The sequence below is a fragment of the Caretta caretta genome, chromosome 16, assembly GCF_965140235.1.
Source record: "Caretta caretta isolate rCarCar2 chromosome 16, rCarCar1.hap1, whole genome shotgun sequence".
Taxonomy (NCBI): domain Eukaryota; kingdom Metazoa; phylum Chordata; order Testudines; family Cheloniidae; genus Caretta; species Caretta caretta.
Window position 1 is genome coordinate 2,484,225 of NC_134221.1, and position 19,058 is coordinate 2,503,282.

The 19,058-nt window shown below is 48.0% G+C and overlaps 1 protein-coding gene across 4 annotated transcripts in view; it reads left to right on the forward strand.

The window, feature by feature from the left end:
* Nucleotides 1-19,058, forward strand: part of RABL6 (RAB, member RAS oncogene family like 6) — a 107,988-nt gene that overhangs the window by 8,797 nt on the left and 80,133 nt on the right. For 2 of the 4 annotated variants that reach the window (XM_048822845.2, XM_048822846.2), the window contains exon 2: nt 8,188-8,322. The exons of the other annotated variants lie outside the window; for them this stretch is intronic. In XM_048822845.2, coding sequence (XP_048678802.1) covers nt 8,188-8,322 — 135 coding nt within the window. The remainder of the gene's footprint in view (nt 1-8,187; nt 8,323-19,058) is intronic. 4 annotated transcript variants of the gene reach the window in all.

Sequence of the window (19,058 nt, forward strand, 5' to 3'; positions counted from 1 at the left end):
TTCACATCCCTTGCTAGCTGCAACTCCGATTGTGCTTTGGCCTTCCTGATTACACCCCTGCATGCTTGAGCAATATTTGTATACTTGTCCCTACTCATCTGTCCAAGCTTCCACTTCTTGTAAGCTTCCTTTTTGTGTTTAAGCTCACTGAAGATTTCTCTGGTAAGCCAAGCTCGTCGCCTGCCATATTTGCTATACTTTCTGTACATTCTGAAGGTGAGAGCAGGCTTCTAGAAATAACACAGAATTCATTGCTTATCTTTGAGTTGTTAAGGTCATGTGCTCGATGAAGCTGTGGTGAATCCCATTTATATTGTTAGCTTTTCAGCATGATGTTTTGGTCAGTTCTTATCCTTAGAGTACGTGGGTTTTTTCTTCACACACAATTAGGTTCCTTGATTGAGTGGCTTTTCAATTTGTGTGTGTGTGTACATGTAGTCTCTCAGTCTTTACTAGAGCAGACTGGTGGCCTATGCTGTTGGTTTCCAGTCATTACAAATGCATTTGATTATATTGGCATTTTCTGACTTTGCCTCAGGCACATATACCTTCCACAGTGAGTCCAGACTGTCTCAACTTTTCTGTATTACTTTGCTGAGAATCACTGCTGTGTTCTGCTTCTCGTAAGAGTAGAGTAGAAGATGTGGTCCTTGCTGCAAGGCACTTGCACTCTAAGGCTCTGGCAAGTTTCTGCACAGTAAAGTGGCTTTCTGCACTGTTAACTCCTGAGGTGAACACACTGCCAAGCCACTTAGTGCACGGTTGTAGCGCTGTAAAAAAAACCATCCCCACGAGAGGCATAGAGCTTTCTGCGCCAGGGCTACAGCGCTATGTTGCCAGTGTAGTGGTGATTACAGCGCTATGATTGGCCTCTGGGAGGTGTCCCACAGTGCCTTTTCTCACCTCTAGTCATTGGTTTGAACTCTACTGCCCTGCCCTCAGGTGACCAACTGTCATCCCCACCCCGTAAATTCCTTTGAAAATTTGAAAGTCCCCTTCCTGTTTGCTCGGTGATGCATGCAGTGGTTTTAGCGTATCTTTCCAGGTGGCCATGCCTGCTCCACGCACAAGGCGATCCCCTGCTTGGAGCAGTGCTGAGCTGCTGGACCTCATCAGCATTTGGGGAGAGGAGGCTGTCCAGTCCCAGCTGCGCTCCAACTGTAGGAATTAGGATACCTATGGACAGTTTTCATGATGCATGACAGAAAGGGGCCATGACCGGGACACATTGCAGCACAGGGTAAAAGTGATGGAGCTGCGAAACGCCTACCACAAGGCACAGGAGGCAAACCATCGCTCCGGAGCTGCCGGTTTTACAAAGAGTTGTACGCGATACTTGGCAGTGACCCCACCTGTACTGCGAAGGCCCTGTAGATACTTGGTTGGCTCATGTGCCAGTCAAGAGTGGACCAAGCCAGTAGGAGGAAATCTTGGATGAGGATGTGGAGTGGGAGGGGGACTCAGAGGCCAGAAATGCATGCAACCAGGAGCTCTTTTCTACCCTGGAGGAGCCTAGCCAGGCATAGCTGTCGGAGATTGGCGAAGCACAAACAGGAGAGGAGGCCCCCAGTAAGTGGATCTGAGTTTGGGAATCGCTGAAATGAGTTGTTGGGGGCAGAAGGGTTGGAGAAAGCGGGCTTGTCTCCCACCGCATGCCTAGTCTGAGCGTCAGAACAGGTTGTTGATTAACTCCCTACCTAACTTCACGGGAATCTCCCTTAGAGACCTCCAGGAAACTGTCATGGAGATACTGGGCAATCCACTGCCGCAGTTTCTTTGGCAGAGCTGTTTTGTTTTTGCCCCATGAATGGTAACATTCCCGTGCCACTGTGCTGTCGAGGGGGGACAGCATTGCTGCACAGAGATGATCTGCATAGGGGCCAGGGCAGAAGCAGCAGGCTTGGAGAAGACCCTCCCTTGATTCCTTGCTGACCCTCAGCAGTGAGATATCTTCCATAATGATCACGTCCTGTAGAAAGTGTGGGGACAGGAATGATTATCAGCCCCCTCCCCCCCAATCCCCTACAGTGCTGGCTTTCCCCAAGAGCCATGTGTTTAGTGTACAGCAGGGTCCGGGCAGAGGGATTTACCCTCCCCTGTGGCTGCTTACCTTTTTGGGGTCTCGTGACTCAAGTGTGCTTGCTTGGGGTCAGCCAGTTAGTGACAAGTGTGAGAGTACTGGATGTGATTTAAAGCACTGAATCAGTGTTGTCTGTGTTGCAAACAATACTACTTCTGTAAAATGTTGCGTTTAAACTTCAGAGATGACCTTGGGAGCCCAGCCTCCCTCTTTGTTATCGGGAGCGGAACGGCTGTGCAGAATTAGAAAGCAACCAAGAAGAACTAAGGAGGACTTTCTGTATGATGTTATGATGCACTCCACTGCCGAGAAACAGGCATTGAAGGAGTGGCGGGACAGCAAGAAGAGGGACCGGAAAGAGAACACAGCACGCCAGAATGAAACCACAGAGTGCCAAGGTTATGGACTGTCAAGAGGACACGTTCCAGGTGACACTAGCTCTTCAAAACAAGCAGCTCCGCGCCCTCCCTCCCCTGTAGCTGCTGTCACAAAGCTCTTTCCCATGCGCCCCCCAGACACTGCCAACACTCTTATCAACCTCCTGGCTCCAGTCTCTATCTGCAGCATTCCACTCCTCGCTCCCTCACAGTCCAGCCCTGCAGACTCCCACTGCACTGAACACCCTTCCCTCTGCAGTTTGGCCCTGCTGAAGTACAGTACCTGCTGCATTGTACTCCAAAGGAGAAGATTGGATATGATCCCTGGACAGACAAAATCTTTAGCGATCCCGGGACCCCTCCTCCTCCTCTTGGGACCTTCCCTTCTCCCATCCCCTCACTGCTGATGGTTTGTTTTTTTTTGGTTTGACTCTCTTCTCGGGTTGTTTTTAATAAAAGAATTGTGTTGGTTTGAAAGCGATCTTTATTCGCTTTATAATATCTTTATTTATTATTAATTGAAAGCAAAAAGAGCCCTGCAAAGCAACATACAATTATGTTAAACTCCCATATAGAGTCGTCTGCACCAATCACCTGCTAACATTACAAGCACTGCACTCATAGAGTCATAGAATATCGGGGTTGGAAGGGACCTCAGGAGGACATCTAGACCAACCCCCTGCTCAAAGCAGGACCGATCCCCGACTAAATCGTCCCAGCCGGGGCTTTGTCAAGCCTGACCTTAAAAACTTCTAGGGAAAGAGATTCCACCACCTCCCTAGTGTTTCACCACCCCCATAGTGAAAAAGTTTTTGCTGATATCCAACCTGAATCTCCCCCACTGCAACTTGAGACCATTACTCCTTGTTCTGTCATCTGCTACCACTGAGAACAGTCTAGAGCCATCCTCTTTGGAACCCCATTTCAGGTAGTTGAAAGCAGCTATCAAATCCCCCCTCATTCTTCTTTTCCGCAGACTAAACATCCCCAGTTCCCTCAGCCTCTCCTCATAAGTCATGTGTTCCAGTCCTCTAATCATTTTTGTTGCCCTCCGCTGGACTCTTTCCAATTTTTCCACATCCTTCTTGTAGTGTGAGGCCCAAAACTGGACACAGTACTCCAGATGAGGCCTCACCAATGTCGAATAGAAGGGAACGATCATGTCCCTCGATCTGCTCGCTGTGCCCCTACTTATACATCCCAAAATGCCATTGGCCTTCTTGGCAACAAGGGCACACTGTTGACTCATATCCAGTTTCTCGTCCACTGTAACCCCTAGGTCCTTTTCTGCAGAACTGCTGCCGAGCCATTCGGTCTGAGTCTGTAGCGGTGCATTGGATTCTTCTGTCCTAAGTGCAGGACTCTGCACTTGTCCTTGTTGAACCACATCAGATTTCTTTTGGCCCAATCCTCCAATTTGTCTAGGTCCCTCTGTATCCCATCCCTACCCTCCAGCGTATCTACCTCTCCTCCTAGTTTAGTGTCCTCTGCAAACTTGCTGAGGGTGCAATCCACACCATCCTCCAGATCATTTATGAAGATATTGAACAAAACCGGCCCCAGGACCGACCCTTGGGGCACTCCACTTGATACCGGCTGCCAACTAGACATGGAGCCATTGATCACTACCCCTTGAGCCTGACAATCTAGCCAACTTTCTATCCACCTTATAGTCCATTCATCCAGCCCATATTTCTTTAACTTGCTGGCAAGAATACTGTGGGAGACTGTGTCAAAAGCTTTGCTAATGTCAAGGAACAACACGTCCACTGCCTTCCCTTCATCCACAGAGCCAGTTATCTCGTCATAGAAGGCAATTAGATTAGTCAGGCATGCCTTGCCCTTGGTGAATCCATGCTGACTGTTCCTGATCACTTTCCTCTCCTCCAAGTGCTTCAGGATTGATTCCTTGAGGACCTGCTCCATGATTTTTCCAGGGACTGAGTTCAGGCTGACTGGCCTGTAGTTCCCAGGATCCTCCTTCTTCCCTTTTTTAAAGATGGGCACTACAGTAGCCTTTTTCCAGTCATCTGGGACCTCCCCCGATCGCCATGAGTTTTCAAAGGTAATGGCCAATGGCTCTGCAATCACATCCGCCAACTCCTTTAGCACTCTCAGATGCAACGCATCCGGCCCCATGGACTTGTGCTCGTCCAGCTTTTCTAAATAGTCCCGAACCACTTCTTTCTCCACAGAGGGCTGGTCACCTTCTCCCCATGCTGTGCTGCCCAGTGCAGTAGTTTGGGAGCTGACCTTGTTTGTGAAGACAGAGGCAAAAAAAGCATTGAATACATTAGCTTTGTCCACATCCTCTGTCACTAGGTTGCCTCCCTCATTCAGTAAGGGGCCCACACTTTCCTTGACTTTCTTCTTGTTGCTAACATACCTGAAGAAACCCTTCTTGTTACTCTTAACATCTCTTGCTAGCTGCAACTCCAGGTGTGATTTGGCCTTCCTGATTTCACTCCTGCATCCCCGAGCAATATTTTTATACTCCTCCCTGGTCAGTTGTCCAACCTTCCACTTCTTGTACGCTGCTTTTTTGTATTTAGAGCAGCAAGGATTTCACTGTTAAGCCAAGCTGGTCGCCTGCCATATTTACTCTTCATTCTACACATTGGGATGTTTTGTTCCTGTAACCTCAATAAGGATTCTTTACAATACAGCCAGCTCTTCTGGACTCCTTTCCCCCTCATGTTATTCTCCCAGGGGATCTTGCCCATCAGTTCCCGGAGGGAGTCGAAGTCTGCTTTTCTGAAGTCGAGGGTCTGTATTCTGCTGCTATCCTTTCTTCCTTGTGTTAGGATCCTGAACTCGACCGTTTCATTGTCACTGCCTCCCAGGTTCCCATCCACTTTTGCTTCCCCTCCTAATTCTTCCCGGTTTGTGAGCAGCAGGTCAAGAAGAGCTCTGCCCCTAGTTGGTTCCTCCAGCACTTGCGCCAGGAAATTGTCCCCTACGTTTTGCAAAAACTTCCTGGATTGCCTGTGCACCGCTGTATTGCTCTCCCAGCAGACATCAGGGTGATTGAAGTCTCCCATGAGAACCAGGGCCTGCGATCTAGTAACTTCTGCGAGTTGCTGGAAGAAAGTCTCGTCCACCTCATCCCCCTGGTCTGGTAGTCTATAGCAGACTCCCACCATGACATCACCCTTGTTGCTCACACTTCTAAACTTTAATCCAGAGACTCTCAGACACTCCTGAGCATAGCAACAAATATGAGTGGCTTTCAGCTTCAAATTACTTTCCACAGTATGCATCCGATGAAGTGAGCTGTAGCTCACGAAAGCTTATGCTCAAATAAATTGGTTAGTCTCTAAGGTGCCACAAGTACTCCTTTTCTTTTTGCGAATACAGACTAAAACGGCTGTTACTCTGAAAGCTTCAAATTGCTGCCTCAAGGGATCCCTGATCCTTATGGCCCCGCGCTGAGCCCCTCTAATTGCCCTGGTCTCTGGCTATTCAAACTTAGCCTCCAGGTGCTGAACCTCTGCGGTCCAGCCCTAAGTGAAGCTTTCACCCTTCCCGTCACAAATATTATGGAGCGTACAGTACATGGCTATAAGCATAGGAATATTGTCATATTCCTATGGCAGCACCAGCGAGTTTTTAAATGGCCAAAAGCACACTCAGTCATTCTGTAGTTGCTCAGACTGTTGTTAAACTGCTCCTTGCTGCTTTCAACTTGCCACGTGTATGGCTTCATAAGCCACAGCATTAAGGGGTTGGTGGGGTCTCCCAGGATAACAGTGGGCATTTTGATTTCCCCTACGGTGATCTTCTGGTCCGGGAAGAAAGTCCTTGCTTTCAGACAACTGACCTGTTCAGAACGCTGCAAGATGCATGCATCCTGTACCTTTCCAGACTAGCCTGTGTTAATGTCTGTAAAACGCCACGGTGATCCACAAGTCCCTGGAGAATCATTGAGAAATACCCCTTGCGATTAATGTACTCTGTGACTTGGTGGTCTGGTGCTAGAATTGGAATGTGTGCCATCTGTTGTCCCTCTGCAGTTAGGGAATGCCAATGTCACGCACGTTACCCAGAGTCAAGGTCTTTCAGAGCAGGACGCGATCAATGGCCCTGCAGACTTCCGTCAACACAAGTCCAACGGTCAACTTTCCCACTCTGAATTGTTTAGAGGCCGATCGGTAGCAGTCTAGAGTAGCCAGCTTCCACAGTGCAATTGCCACACACTTCTTCTTCAATGGCAGTTCTCGTTCTCCTGTCCTTGCGCCGCAGGACTGGGGCGAGCTCATCACACAGTCCCATGAACGTGGCTTTCCTCATCTGAAAGTTCTACAGGCATTGCTCATCATCCCAGACGTGCATCACGATGTGATCCCACCACTCAGAGCTTGTTTCCCGAGCCCAAAAGCGGCATTCTACTGTGGTCAGCACCTCTGTGAATGCCACAGGCAATTTGTGTTGTAGCTACTATGCGTGGGGAGATCAATGTCTCACTTCTCTTACCTTTGTTGTTTAACGAATAACTCCACTGCCACTCATGACGTGTTGGTCGGAGCGAGCAGCGTACTGGTCAACAGTTTGGGATCCATTCCTGCAGCCCGAGGAGGCAGGGCACACAAGGGCACACAGTACAGAGATTGTTGAAAGATGGCGCCAAATGCGGACGGAGGCACAAGGATTTCTGGGATGCGAAGCAATGCATCATGGGTCATTGGGACAGGACCCAGGATGCCCTTTGACCTCCTTTGTCTTCCCACAAGTCTTAGTGGCAGAAGAGAAAGAGGTGCTCTGTGGGATAGCTGCCCAGAGTGCACTGCTCTGAATACTGCTGCAAGTGTGAACACGCTATTGTGCAGGCAGCTGACCGTGTGAACACACAGTGGCGCTCAGAGAGTGCTGAAGAAAATCCATTGTAACTGCCCGCGCTGTAACTTTGCCAGTGTAGATGTGCCCTAAATCAGAGACAAGACAGGTCTTCTCTACAGAAATAAGATGCGCTGATTTAATTTAAATTGGTGGTTACAGGGATATAGTTAAACCAGTGCAAATCACTGTAGGCCATGCTCGTTTTTAGATTAAACTTGTTCCTAATCAACTTAAATGAAATTAAAATAGGCCATGCTTAAACCAAAGAGTGGCCACACAGCCATTTGCACCAGTGTAATTCTATCATTTTAAATTCACACCTTTTAAATAAAACTCGTGCAACCTTCTCAAGGAGGCAGGCCCTCAGACAGAGCAGTTCAGATATCCAAGCTGACTGGCCAGTTTCAAAGTTGTGCAGATAGCTTTAGGAGATCATTATTTTCTTGAGGATAAGAAAACTATTTAAGGAAAATTTGAAAACGAGGGGAGGGCATGTGGGGAGGAGGAGGAGGATGGTGCAAGCTCAAAGATAAGTGTGGAAGAACTTTTTGAAACTTGAGCAGGTGTTAAGATTACCCAGGGTGGTGAGGGGGGGAAGGCAGCAGGATGGGAACTAGGCAGAAATGTGGGCAGAGACATAGAGTGAAGTTATGCAAGGCCCTAAGGGTAAAGATAAGTGGCTTCATCTTGAAGTTGTTTCTTCCTGCCGAACTAAATTAGGCAGCTGAGTAAGCAGGAATTTGAATGGCTGTTGCTCATACCTTGTAATGAAATACCATGCATGTGTAACATGAAAGATCTAATTACGTCAGAATAACACTTTCAAATTAAGTTTTCCAAGCATTCCCAAGATTTGTTTTAATCAACTTTTTGTACTTCTCCCCCCACCCCCAGTGAAAATTGTAATCCGAGGGGACAGGAACACAGGGAAAACCACACTCTGGCATCGACTCCAGGGGAAGAAGTTTGTTGAAGAATATATTCCTACTCAGGAGATCCAAGTCACCAGCATCCACTGGAACTATAAAAGTAAGAAGGGAGAGGGAATGGAGGGTGCCTGGGGAAGGAATAGTCTCTGCTTTGGAGGCAGGAATTCCTCTGTAGCCTCAGCTGTCTCTTGCGGTTTTGTCCAGTTTGGAGTTAAAATGGGTCCCCATCACTCTTACTTGATTATTCAAATAATCCTGTTTTTTAATTCTTTCACTCAGTAATTACATTACCAACCATTTAAACAGATGTCCTCAGTAGTTAAAAATCACAGGAAGAAATTTAACAAAATGTGAATATGAATTGAAATGTTCATTGTATTTTTTTGCTGTTTCAATGAAAACAGATGATATTGAACTGTGTCCCTAGGGGGCTGGATACTAAAGTACAAGAGTACTGCGTTAGTACATTTAGTACCAGCAGGTGAAAATGAGCAGTCTCACTGTGCAGTTGGGAGTGTAAATCCATACTGGACAATGATGAAAAGTGAATTAGATTTTTTTAAATGCTTGTAGTTCTAATAATCTTATGTAGAGATATTAATACAAGTAAGAAGCATTGAAAAACAGAATTACTACATCTTGTCAATGATACTCGAAGATACTTGCTTGAGTTGCAGAGATGGGGTAGAAGTCTTCTTCCTGCTATGGCAGCATAAAGGAACTGGAATTTTTACAGCGTGGGCAGAACGTTGCTGATGCAGAAAATACATAAAACAGCAGCAGATTATTTTAGGAGTCCCTTTCATAGCTCAATCATAGGAGGCAGAAGCGGGTAGGCTTAGGGGAAGAGGTAGCAGGGCCATGGTGCATGCCTATAATGGTGTCAGCACCCACCTGCCTCCCATGTGTGCCCCCTTTTCTCTGGCCAATTGTGCCTGCAGACAGTCATTTCACGGGTCCCCTTCCTCTTGGTTAGGTGTGAGCCTGCTTTGGTTTTACATCAGGGTGGTGCCTGCCTCTCGCAGGCACCCCCTTGGCTGCTGGTTCTCTCCGCTAGCCGAGCCACCCACGCTGTCCCCCCTTCCAGGGTATATAGTCCAAGTTCTTTCTCGGCCCTGGTATGGGGCTGTAGCTCTAAGGCTTCTTCCCTGAGGCACTGCCTTTTTCAGTCACCCATCTGGGGCCCATCTCAGTACCCTCAGCTGGTGTCCTTTTCCAGCAGCTGTCCCTGGACTCAGTCTGCAACCAGACCAACAGTGCCCATCTCTGACGAGATCAAACGAGCTAGAGACAAAGGGTAATAAGAAAATTTGCTTCAAATGTATTTGTAGAATGAGGAAGACCAAGGACAGGATAGGCCCATTACTCAAAGGGGTGCAGGAAGAAAAATAACAGAATGTGGAAATTGCAGAGGTGCTTAATGGCTTGTTTCGGTTTTCACCAAAAGGGTTGGTGGTGATTGGACGTCTAACATCGTGAATGTCAGTGAAAATGAGGTAGGATCGGAGGCTAAAATAGGAAAAGAACAAAGTTAAAAATTACTTAGACAAGTTAGATGTCTTCAAGTCACCAGGGCATGATGAAATGCATCATAGAATACTTAAGGAGCTGACGGAGGAGATATCTGAGCCATTAGTGATTTATCTTTGAATAGTCATGGAAGACTGGAGAGATTCCAGATGACTGGAAAATGGCACCTATAAGAAGGGAAATAGGGACAACCCAGGGAATTACAGACCAGTGAGCTTAACTTCTGTACCTGGAAAGATAATGGAGCAAATAATTAAGCAATCAGTTTGCAAACATCTAGAAGATAAGGTGATAAGTAACAGTGAGCATGGATTTGTCAAGAACAAATCATGTCAAACCAACTTGATACCCTGTCAAGGAAAGCTAACACGCCTTGTGGATGGGGGGGAAGTGGTAGATGGGATATGTCTTTACTTTAGTAAAGCTTTTGATACTGTTACTGTCTTGAATGACCTTCTCATAAACTAGGGAAATCCAACCTAGATGGAGCTACTATAAGGTGGGTGCATAACTGGTTGTAAAACAGTTCCCAGGGAGTAGTTATCAGTGGTTCACAGTCATGCTGGAAGGGTATAATGAGTGGGGTCCCACAGGGATCAGTTCTGGGTCCGGTTCTGTTCAATATCTTCATCAGTGATTTAGATATTGGCATAGAGAGTACACTTATAAAGTTTGCTGACAATACCAAGTGGGAGGGGTTGCAAGTGCTTTGGCAGTTAGGATTAAAATTCAAAACTATATGATCTCTGTACCCTTCAGAAATGGCTGAAGTAAACAGGATGAAATTCAATAAGGACAAATTGTGGTAAACCCAGGACAAACAGCTACAAAGCAGGGGGTAGTAATCAGTCCCAGAAGGTTAAAAGGCCCCTCCCTATCCACTGAGGAGAGGTAACCACAGGTTAATAGGGTTCAGCTGAAAAGGGGTTGCTAGAGAACCAATTAGGTTCAGCTGACTCCAACTGCTTGAGACCTTTTAAAACCCTCCCCTGTTAGGAAAGGGGGAGGGGGAGTGAAAGAAGCAGGGAAGCTGCCAGTAGACTAGGAGCAGCAAGACACCGAACCTTTCCAGGAAGGGAGGCTGCATTCCCTCCCCAGAAGGGAAAGGAAAACAGGCACAAGGGACTGACTGAGGAAAGGTATAGCCTGACCTTGTGCCACCCAGAAGGACTGCCTTGCCCAAACCTGTGTCTCCAAGGCTAAAAAGAACTGGGCCTGCTGATGCGAACAAGGTACTTTGCCACAAAATGCAATCTATTTAGGAAGGAACAATCAGTTCACATACAAAATAGGAAATGACTGCCAAGGAAGGAGTACTACGGAAAGGGATCTGGGGGTCATAGTGGACCACAAACTAAATGAGTCAGTGTGACACTGTTGCAAAAGAAGTGAACATCATTCTGGGATGTATTAGCAGGAGTGTTGTAAGAAAGACATGGAGAAGTAATTCTTCCACTCTACTCCACACTGATTAGGCCTCAGCTGGAGTAGCGTGTCCAGTTCTGGGTGCCACATTTCAGGAAAGATGTGGACAAATTGGAGAAAGTCGAGAAGAGCAACAAAAATGATTAAAAGTCTAGAAAACATGACCTATGAGGGAAGATTGAAAAAATAAAAAACAAAACTGTTTGTTTAGTCTGGAAAAGAAGACTGATGGGGGACATAATGGTTTTCAAGTACATAAACGGTTGTTACAATGAGGGGGAGAAATTTTCTTCTTAACCTGTGAGGATAGGACAAGAAGCAGTGGGCTTAAATTGCAACAAGGGATGTCTAGGTTGGACATTAGGAACAACTTCCTAACTGTCAGGATGGTTAAGTACTGGAATAAATGGCCTAGGGATCTCCATCATTGGAGATTTTTAAGAGCAGGCTAGACAAACTCCTATCAGGAATGGTCTAGATAATATAATCCTGCCATGAGTGCAGGGGACTGGACTAGGTGACCTCTTGAGGTCTCTTCCAATCCTATGATCTCTGTACCCTTGCCTGGTTTGGATTGGTCCTGGGCTCAGCCTGCCCGCACTGACCTTTTCATGGTCTTGCTGCTACTCTAGCCAGCCAGCCGGGCATCCGGTCTTCGGCAGCCTTCCCTGGGCTCAGTTCTGCCTGGTGAACTCTCTGTAGTGAGCTGTCTGTGGCCTGCTGCTCGTCTAGCCAGCCAGACACCCAGTCCTCCCTCCCTCAAACTCCATGCAGTAACTAAGCTTCTCTGCTCTGCTGCTTGTCTTATGTAGGGCTCTTCTGCCCCCGGATTGGCTGCTTCTCTGCAGCCACTCTAGTTGCCTGGAGGACTTCTCTCTGCTCTATCGGGCGCAGGGTGTTGCATTACCACAAGGCCTCCAGAAGGGGGTCTCTGGACCTAGTCCACCCTGGCATACTGCAGTGCCCACAGTTCTGGGTTGCACTGCCATTTGTAGGCAACTCATCTTGGGCTGCAATAACTTTGGCAGACAACTTTCATTGAGGGCTGCTTTGCACCCTCCCAATTCTAAGGTATTATGGGGGGGTCAGAGGTGGTTTAAAGCCCCATTAGCTGCACCCTCCCAATTCCAGACTGTGGGTTTTGTGCTTTGCCTCCCAGAGTTGCACCCCAGAATCATCCCCTTAGAGCTAAATAGCATATTAAATTGGGTCTGCAAAGGTGTAAGTAGACTTTTCTGTTACTAAACTGATTCTGTGGCTGCCTTCTATTGCTTCCTCTCTGCCAATGGCTCTGGCTGATCTACCCTGACTAGAATTTAAAAGGTTTGGTCTTCCCAGCTGTTACTCCTGGGGGAATTCTGCACCACTTCGCAATGCAGAATTTTCGCAGAATCAATGCTCTGCACAGAATTTCATTTTTTCCTGCAGAATTGGCGCTGTAGAGCTGCTGGCCTCTGCCAGGGGCGGCTGGACCCTCCAGAGCCTGGCTCCCCAGCTCGCAGTGTGCCAGCGCAGGCAGACTGCTGTTCCAAGTTCTGCCAGGCCCACTCGGGCGCATGGTGTGGCCAGGCTGGGGAGCTGTGCTTGGGGAGAGGCAGGAGCAACAGCTGGGAGCTGCAGGGAGGGGCCACTGCTTTCCAGAATGGGAGACTGAGGGTAAGTGGGTGGCCTGCTTGGGAGGTGTGGGGGGAGGGGGTGACTCGAGCTGTTCTGGGGATGGCCAAACCTTTAAATTGTGGGGCCCCCCCATTAACAGCAGGCATGCATCTCTGCCTGGCGGGACAGTAGCAAAACTTTGTGGAGCAGGTCCAGTGGCAGGGCTCTGGAGGGAGGAGTTGCTGGAACCTGGGCAGTCTGCTGTTGGGAACTCAGAGGGCCGGGGGTGCTCCTTGCCCTGGACAGCATGCCCTGCGGGGAATCATGCTACCCTGAGTCTTCTCTGTCGTCATAAAGAGAAGTTCCAGAGCATCGGACCTGTGACTCTGTCACACCCCTATGCACCTTTACTTTAGGAGCACCTCTTTCTGTTTGTCTCGCATTAGCTGGTATAAGGCACTTACTCGGCTGCGCAACTTAGTCATGGTCTTGCAGCCTCTGCAGTGCATAAAGGCTCTTCTGGTACTTCCTTGTGTAAGGCAGAGACCTGTCACTCAGCTCTCTTCCCTCTCTCTGGCTTCTTGGAATGTCAGTCTTATTGTGGAGTACAAGAAAGACTTCGAAAATAGTTTGGAGTATTCTCCAGACTATTTTACGAGCAGAGCTGTCAGAGATCAAAATAAGAAACAGGGAAATTCTTTTTCCATGGTAGTGGGCAAACCTAAAGGCAGTTAACATCCAAATGGTGGCTACATCTGTAGAAGCAATATTTTTTCATGTTCTGTGGTGGTTTCCCTCCCCCCCCCCCCCCCAGCCTTTACCCTAAGCAAAAGGGATAATGCACATACTATTCATAAATACTGCAATGGAAACTGAGGTCTGATTTTAAAAACAAACAACCCCCCACCCCGCCTTACAGCACCAATTACTTGCTTTGTGCATGCACTTGCACTAATTAGGCGATCAAATTACATGCCCAAAATATTTGAAAGCTGTGCTCCATAGGTGGAGGGAAACCAAGCAGTTTGTTTCCAAACACTGGATTGCATCTGTACTTGTTGGATCCCAGGTTCCATGTTTTCTAGTGTAGAGGCAGCCCATTTAGCAGGCTGGTTTTGCTGGGAATCCAATAACTGAAGGCAATTTTTGTGTAAGGCCAAAGTTAATGTAAAGCTCTGTTATAATAGAACTTGGTGTTTGGAAATGATAGCCATGTGTATTGCAAGGTGAAGGGCTTTTCTCAAGGGGAAATATGCGGTGGGGAGAGGGGAGTCTGACGGACACTTGAGAGATTACAGAGCTGACATTTTGTCTCTTGCTGTCAGTTTGTTTCACTTTAAAGAAAATAATTGTTTTGTACTTTTAGAGAATTAATGGGAAAGAATTTCACTTGCTGATCTTATTAAAAATTACTCAGTGCTGTAAAAAAAAAACCTCACAGCTTTTAACAAACATAATAAGAGACGTTTCCTGCTGTGAAAAACTTACCACTGAAGATAGACAAGACATGGGCATTTTGAGAAGTCAGCCCAGACGTAATTACTGTCTTGCTGGCTAATTTCTTCTGTTAGGGGGAAGACTACAATTTCTTTTGCCTGTGCCACACTCATGCTGTGTGAATAACGAGGACCGTGTCGGCCATTTCCCAAGACTAATTAAATTTCAAACAATTATTCTGAGATCCTTAAGTAGTTGTTTGTGATTATTCTGAAATCTTAGACTGCTGGCAAAGAATTCATTTTATTAGAGGGATGTGGATTTTTTCTTCTGAGAATGAACCAAACTGTTTCTCTGATCCATTGATCTCTTGTCTGTGGAATTTGGTAAGCTTTAGGCCCTGTCTACACTGGCAAGTTTCTGCACAGTAAAGCAGCGTTCTGCGCTGTAACTCCTGAGGTGTGCGCACTGCCAAGCCACTGAGTGCGCAGAAACTGCGCAGTTGTCGCATTGTAAAAAAGCCACCCCGATGAGCGGTGTAGAGCTTTCTGCTCCGGGGCTACTGTTGTGGTGCCAGTGAAGACACAGTGGTTGATTACAGCGCTGCGATTGGCCTCTGGGAGGTGCCCCACAATGCCTGTTCTCACCTCTCTGGTCATCGGTTTGAACTCCACTGCCCTGCCCTCTGGTGACCAACCATCATCCCACCCCTTAAATTCCTTGGGAATTTTGAAAGTCCCCGTCCTGTCTGCTCGGTGACGCGTGCAGTGGTCTCAGCGCATCTTTCCAGGTGGCCAGGCCTGCTCCACGCACCAGGCAAACCCCCGCTTGGAGCAATGCCGAGCTGCTGGACCTCCTCAGCATTTGGGGAGAGGAGGCTGTCCAGTCCCAGCTGCGCACCAGCCGTAAGAATTAGGATACTGACAGACTTCACGGTGCATGACAGGAAGGGGCCATGACCGGGACACACTGCAGCACAGGGTCAAAGTGAAGGAGCTGCGGAACGCCTACCACAAGGCGCGGGAGGCAAACTGCCACTCCGGTGCTGTGCCCACGCGGAGCTGCCGGCTCTACAAAGAGCTGGATGTGATACCTGGCAGCGACCCCAACTTCACTGCAAAGGCCACTGTGGATACGTTGGTGGCTCGCATGCCAGTTGATAGTGGACCAAGCCAGGAGGAGGAAATCTTGGACGAGGATGTGGAGGGTGGGGGGACGCAGAGGATGACTCGGAGGTCAGAGATGCATGCAGCCAGGAACTCTCTTCTATCCTGGAGGTGGCTAGCCAGGCACAGCTATCGGATGTTTGCGAAGTGCAAACAAGAAAGGAGGCCCTTGGTAAGTGGATTTGATTTTGAGAATCGCTGAAGTGAGTTGTTGGGGGAAGGAGGGTTGCAGAAAGCAGGCTTGTCTCCCACCACTTGCCAAGTCTGAGCCGTGGAACAGGCTGCTGATTGACTCCTTCACTTCACAGGACTCTCCTTCAGATCTCCTGGAAACTCTCGTGGAGACACTGGGCAATCTGCTGCTGCAGGTTCTTCGGCAGAGCTGCTTTGTTTCTGTCATAAATATAAAGGGAAGGGTAAACCCCTTTGAAATCCCTCCTGGCCAGGGGAAAGCTCCTCTCACCTGTAAAGGGTTAAGAAGCTAAAGGTAACCTCGCTGGCACCTGACCAAAATGACCAATGAGGAGACAAGATACTTTCAAAAGCTGGGAGGAGGGAGAGAAACAAAGGGTCTGTGTGTGTCTGTATGCTGCTTCTTGCCAGGGACAGAACAGGAATGGAGTCTTAGAACTTTTAGTAAGTAATCTAGCTAGGTATGTGTTAGATTATGATTTCTTTAAATGGCTGAGAAAAGCATTGTGCTGAATAGAATAACTATTTCTGTCTGTGTATCTTTTTTGTAACTTAAGGTTTTGCCTAGAGGGGTTCTCTATGTTTTTGAATCTAATTACCCTGTAAGATATCTACCATCCTGATTTTACAGGGGGGATTTCTTTATTTCTATTTACTTCTATTTTTTATTAAAAGTCTTCTTGTAAAAACTGAATGCTTTTTCATTGTTCTCAGATCCAAGGGTTTGGGTCTGTGGTCACCTATGCAAATTGGTGAGGCTTTTTATCCAACATTTCCCAGGAAAGGGGGGGTGCAAGTGTTGGGAGGATTGTTCATTGCCCTTAAGATCCAAGGGTCTGGGTCTGTAGTCACCTAGGCAAATTGGTGAGGCTTTTTACCAAACCTTGTCCAGGAAGTGGGGTGCAAGGTTTTGGGAAGTATTTTGGGGGGAAGGACGCGTCCAAACAGCTCTTCCCCAGTAACCAGTATTAGTTTGGTGGTGGTAGCGGCCATTCCAAGGATAACGGGTGTAATATTTTGTACCTTGGGGAAGTTTTGACCTAAGCTGGTAAAGATAAGCTTAGGAGGTTTTTCATGCAGGTCCCCACATCTGTACCCTAGAGTTCAGAGTGGGGGAGGAACCTTGACAGTTTCCGACATGGGGGGACGGCAGACCATTGCCGCACACAGGCGAGCCACATGGGGCCAGGGCGGAATCCACAGTCTTGGAGAAGACCCTCCCTTGATTCCCTGCTGACCCTCAGCAGCGAGATATCGTCCATAATGATCATGTCCTATGGAAAGTGTGGGGACTGGAGTAATTATCAGCCCCCCACAGTGCTGGCTTTCCCCAAGAGCCATATGCCCAGTGTACAGCAGGATCCGGGAAGATGGATTTACTCTCCCCTGTGGCTGCTTACCTTTTTGGGGTTTCGTGACTCATGTGTGCTTGCTTGGGGTCAGCCAGTTAGTGACAGGTGTGTGAGTACCGGCTGTGTTTTAAAGCACTGAATCAGTGTTGTCTGTGTTGCAAACAATACTGCTTCTGTAAAATGTTGTGTTTAAACTTCATGGAGATGACCTTGGGAACCCAGCCTCCCTCTTTGTTATCGGCGGCGGAATGGCTGTGCAGAATTAGAAAGCAGCCAAGAAGATCTAAGGAGGACTTTCTGTGTGATGTTATGATGCACTCCGCTGCTGAGCAACAGGAATTGAAGGAGTGGTGGGACAGCGAGAAGAGGGACCGAAAGGAGAATGTAGCATGCCAGAATGAAGCCATGGAGCGGCTCTTAAAGGTTATGGAGGTCCTAGAGGACATGCTCCACGCGATACTAGCTCTTCAAGCTGAACAGCTCTGTGCCTGATCTCCCTTGCTGCCGCTGCCGCAAAACTCTCTCATCCTCCCCCCAGACACTGCCAACACTCTTATCAACCTCCTGGCTCCAGTTTCTACCTGCTGCATTCCACTCCTCCCCCCTCACAGTCCAGCACTGCGGACTCCCACTGCACTGAACACCCATCCCTCTGCAGTTCGGCCCTGCTGAAGTACAGTACCAGCTACATTGTACTCCAAAGGAGAAGGCTGGATATGATCCCTGGACATACAAAATTTTTAACCATCCCAGGACCCCTCCTCTTCCTGGGGCCTTGCCTTCCGCAATCCCCTTGCTGCTGATGGTTTTTTTTGGTTTGACTCTCCTCCAGTTGTTGTTTTTTAATAAAAGAATTGTGTTGGTTTGAAAGCAATCTTTATTCTATTAATTGAAAGCAAGAAGAGCCCCGCAAAGCAACATACAATTATGTTAAACTCACATATTGCGTCGTCTGCACCAATCACCTGCCAGCATTACAAGCACTGCACTCCTGAGCATAGCAACAAAATATTAGTGGCTTTTAGCTTCAAATTGCTGCCTCAAGGCATCTCTGATCCTTATGGCCCCACTGTGCGCCCCTCTAATTGACCTGGTCTCTGGCTGTTCAAACTCAACCTCCAGGTGCTGAACCTCTGCGGTCCAGTCCTGAGTGAAGCTTTTACCCTTCCCGTCACAAATATTATGGAGCGTACAACACATGGCTATAAGTATAGGAATATTGTCATCATCCAGGTCCAGCTTCCCACAGAGGCCGTGCCAGCGGGCTTTTAAATGGCCAAAAGCACGCTCCACAGTTATTCTGTACTTGCTCAGCCTGTTGTTGAATCGCTCCTTGCTTCTGTCATGTTGCCCTGTGTATGGCTTAATAAGCCACGGCATTAAGGGGTAGGTAGGGTCTCCCAGGATCACAGTGGGCATTTCGACTTCCCCTTCGGTGATCTTCTGGTCCGGGAAGAAAGTCCTTGCTTGCAGCTTCCTGAACAGGTCAGTGTTCTGAAAGATGCGTGCGTCCTGCACCTTTCCGGACTAGCCTGTGTTAATGTCTGTGAAACGCCCACGGTGATCTACAAGTGCCTGGAGAATCATTGAGAAATACCCCTTGCGATTAATGTACTCGGTGGCTAGGTGGTCTGATGCCAGAATTGGAATATGCATGCCATCTGTTGCCCCTCCACAGTTAGGGAAGGCCGTTTGTGAAAAGCCATCCACAATGTCACGTACCTTGCCTAGAGTCACGGTCTTTCGGAGCAGGATACGATTAATGGTCCTGCGGACTTTCGTCAATACGAGTCCAGCGGTCGACTTTCCCACTCCGAACTGGTTGGTGACTGATCGGTAGCAGTCTGGAGTAGCCAGCTTCCACAGTGCAATCGCCACGTGCTTCTCCAACGACAGGGCAGCTCTCATTCTTCTGTCCTGGCGCTACAGGGCTGGGGCGAGCTCATCACACAGTCCCATAAATGTGGATTTCCTCATGCGAAAGTTTTGCAGCCACTGCTCGTCATCCCAGACGTGCATCACAATGTGATCCCACCACTCAGTGCTGGTTTCCCGAGCCCAAAAGCGCCATTCCTCTGTGGTCAGCACCTCCGTGAATGCCACAGGCAATCTTGTGTTGTAGCTACTATGCACGGGGA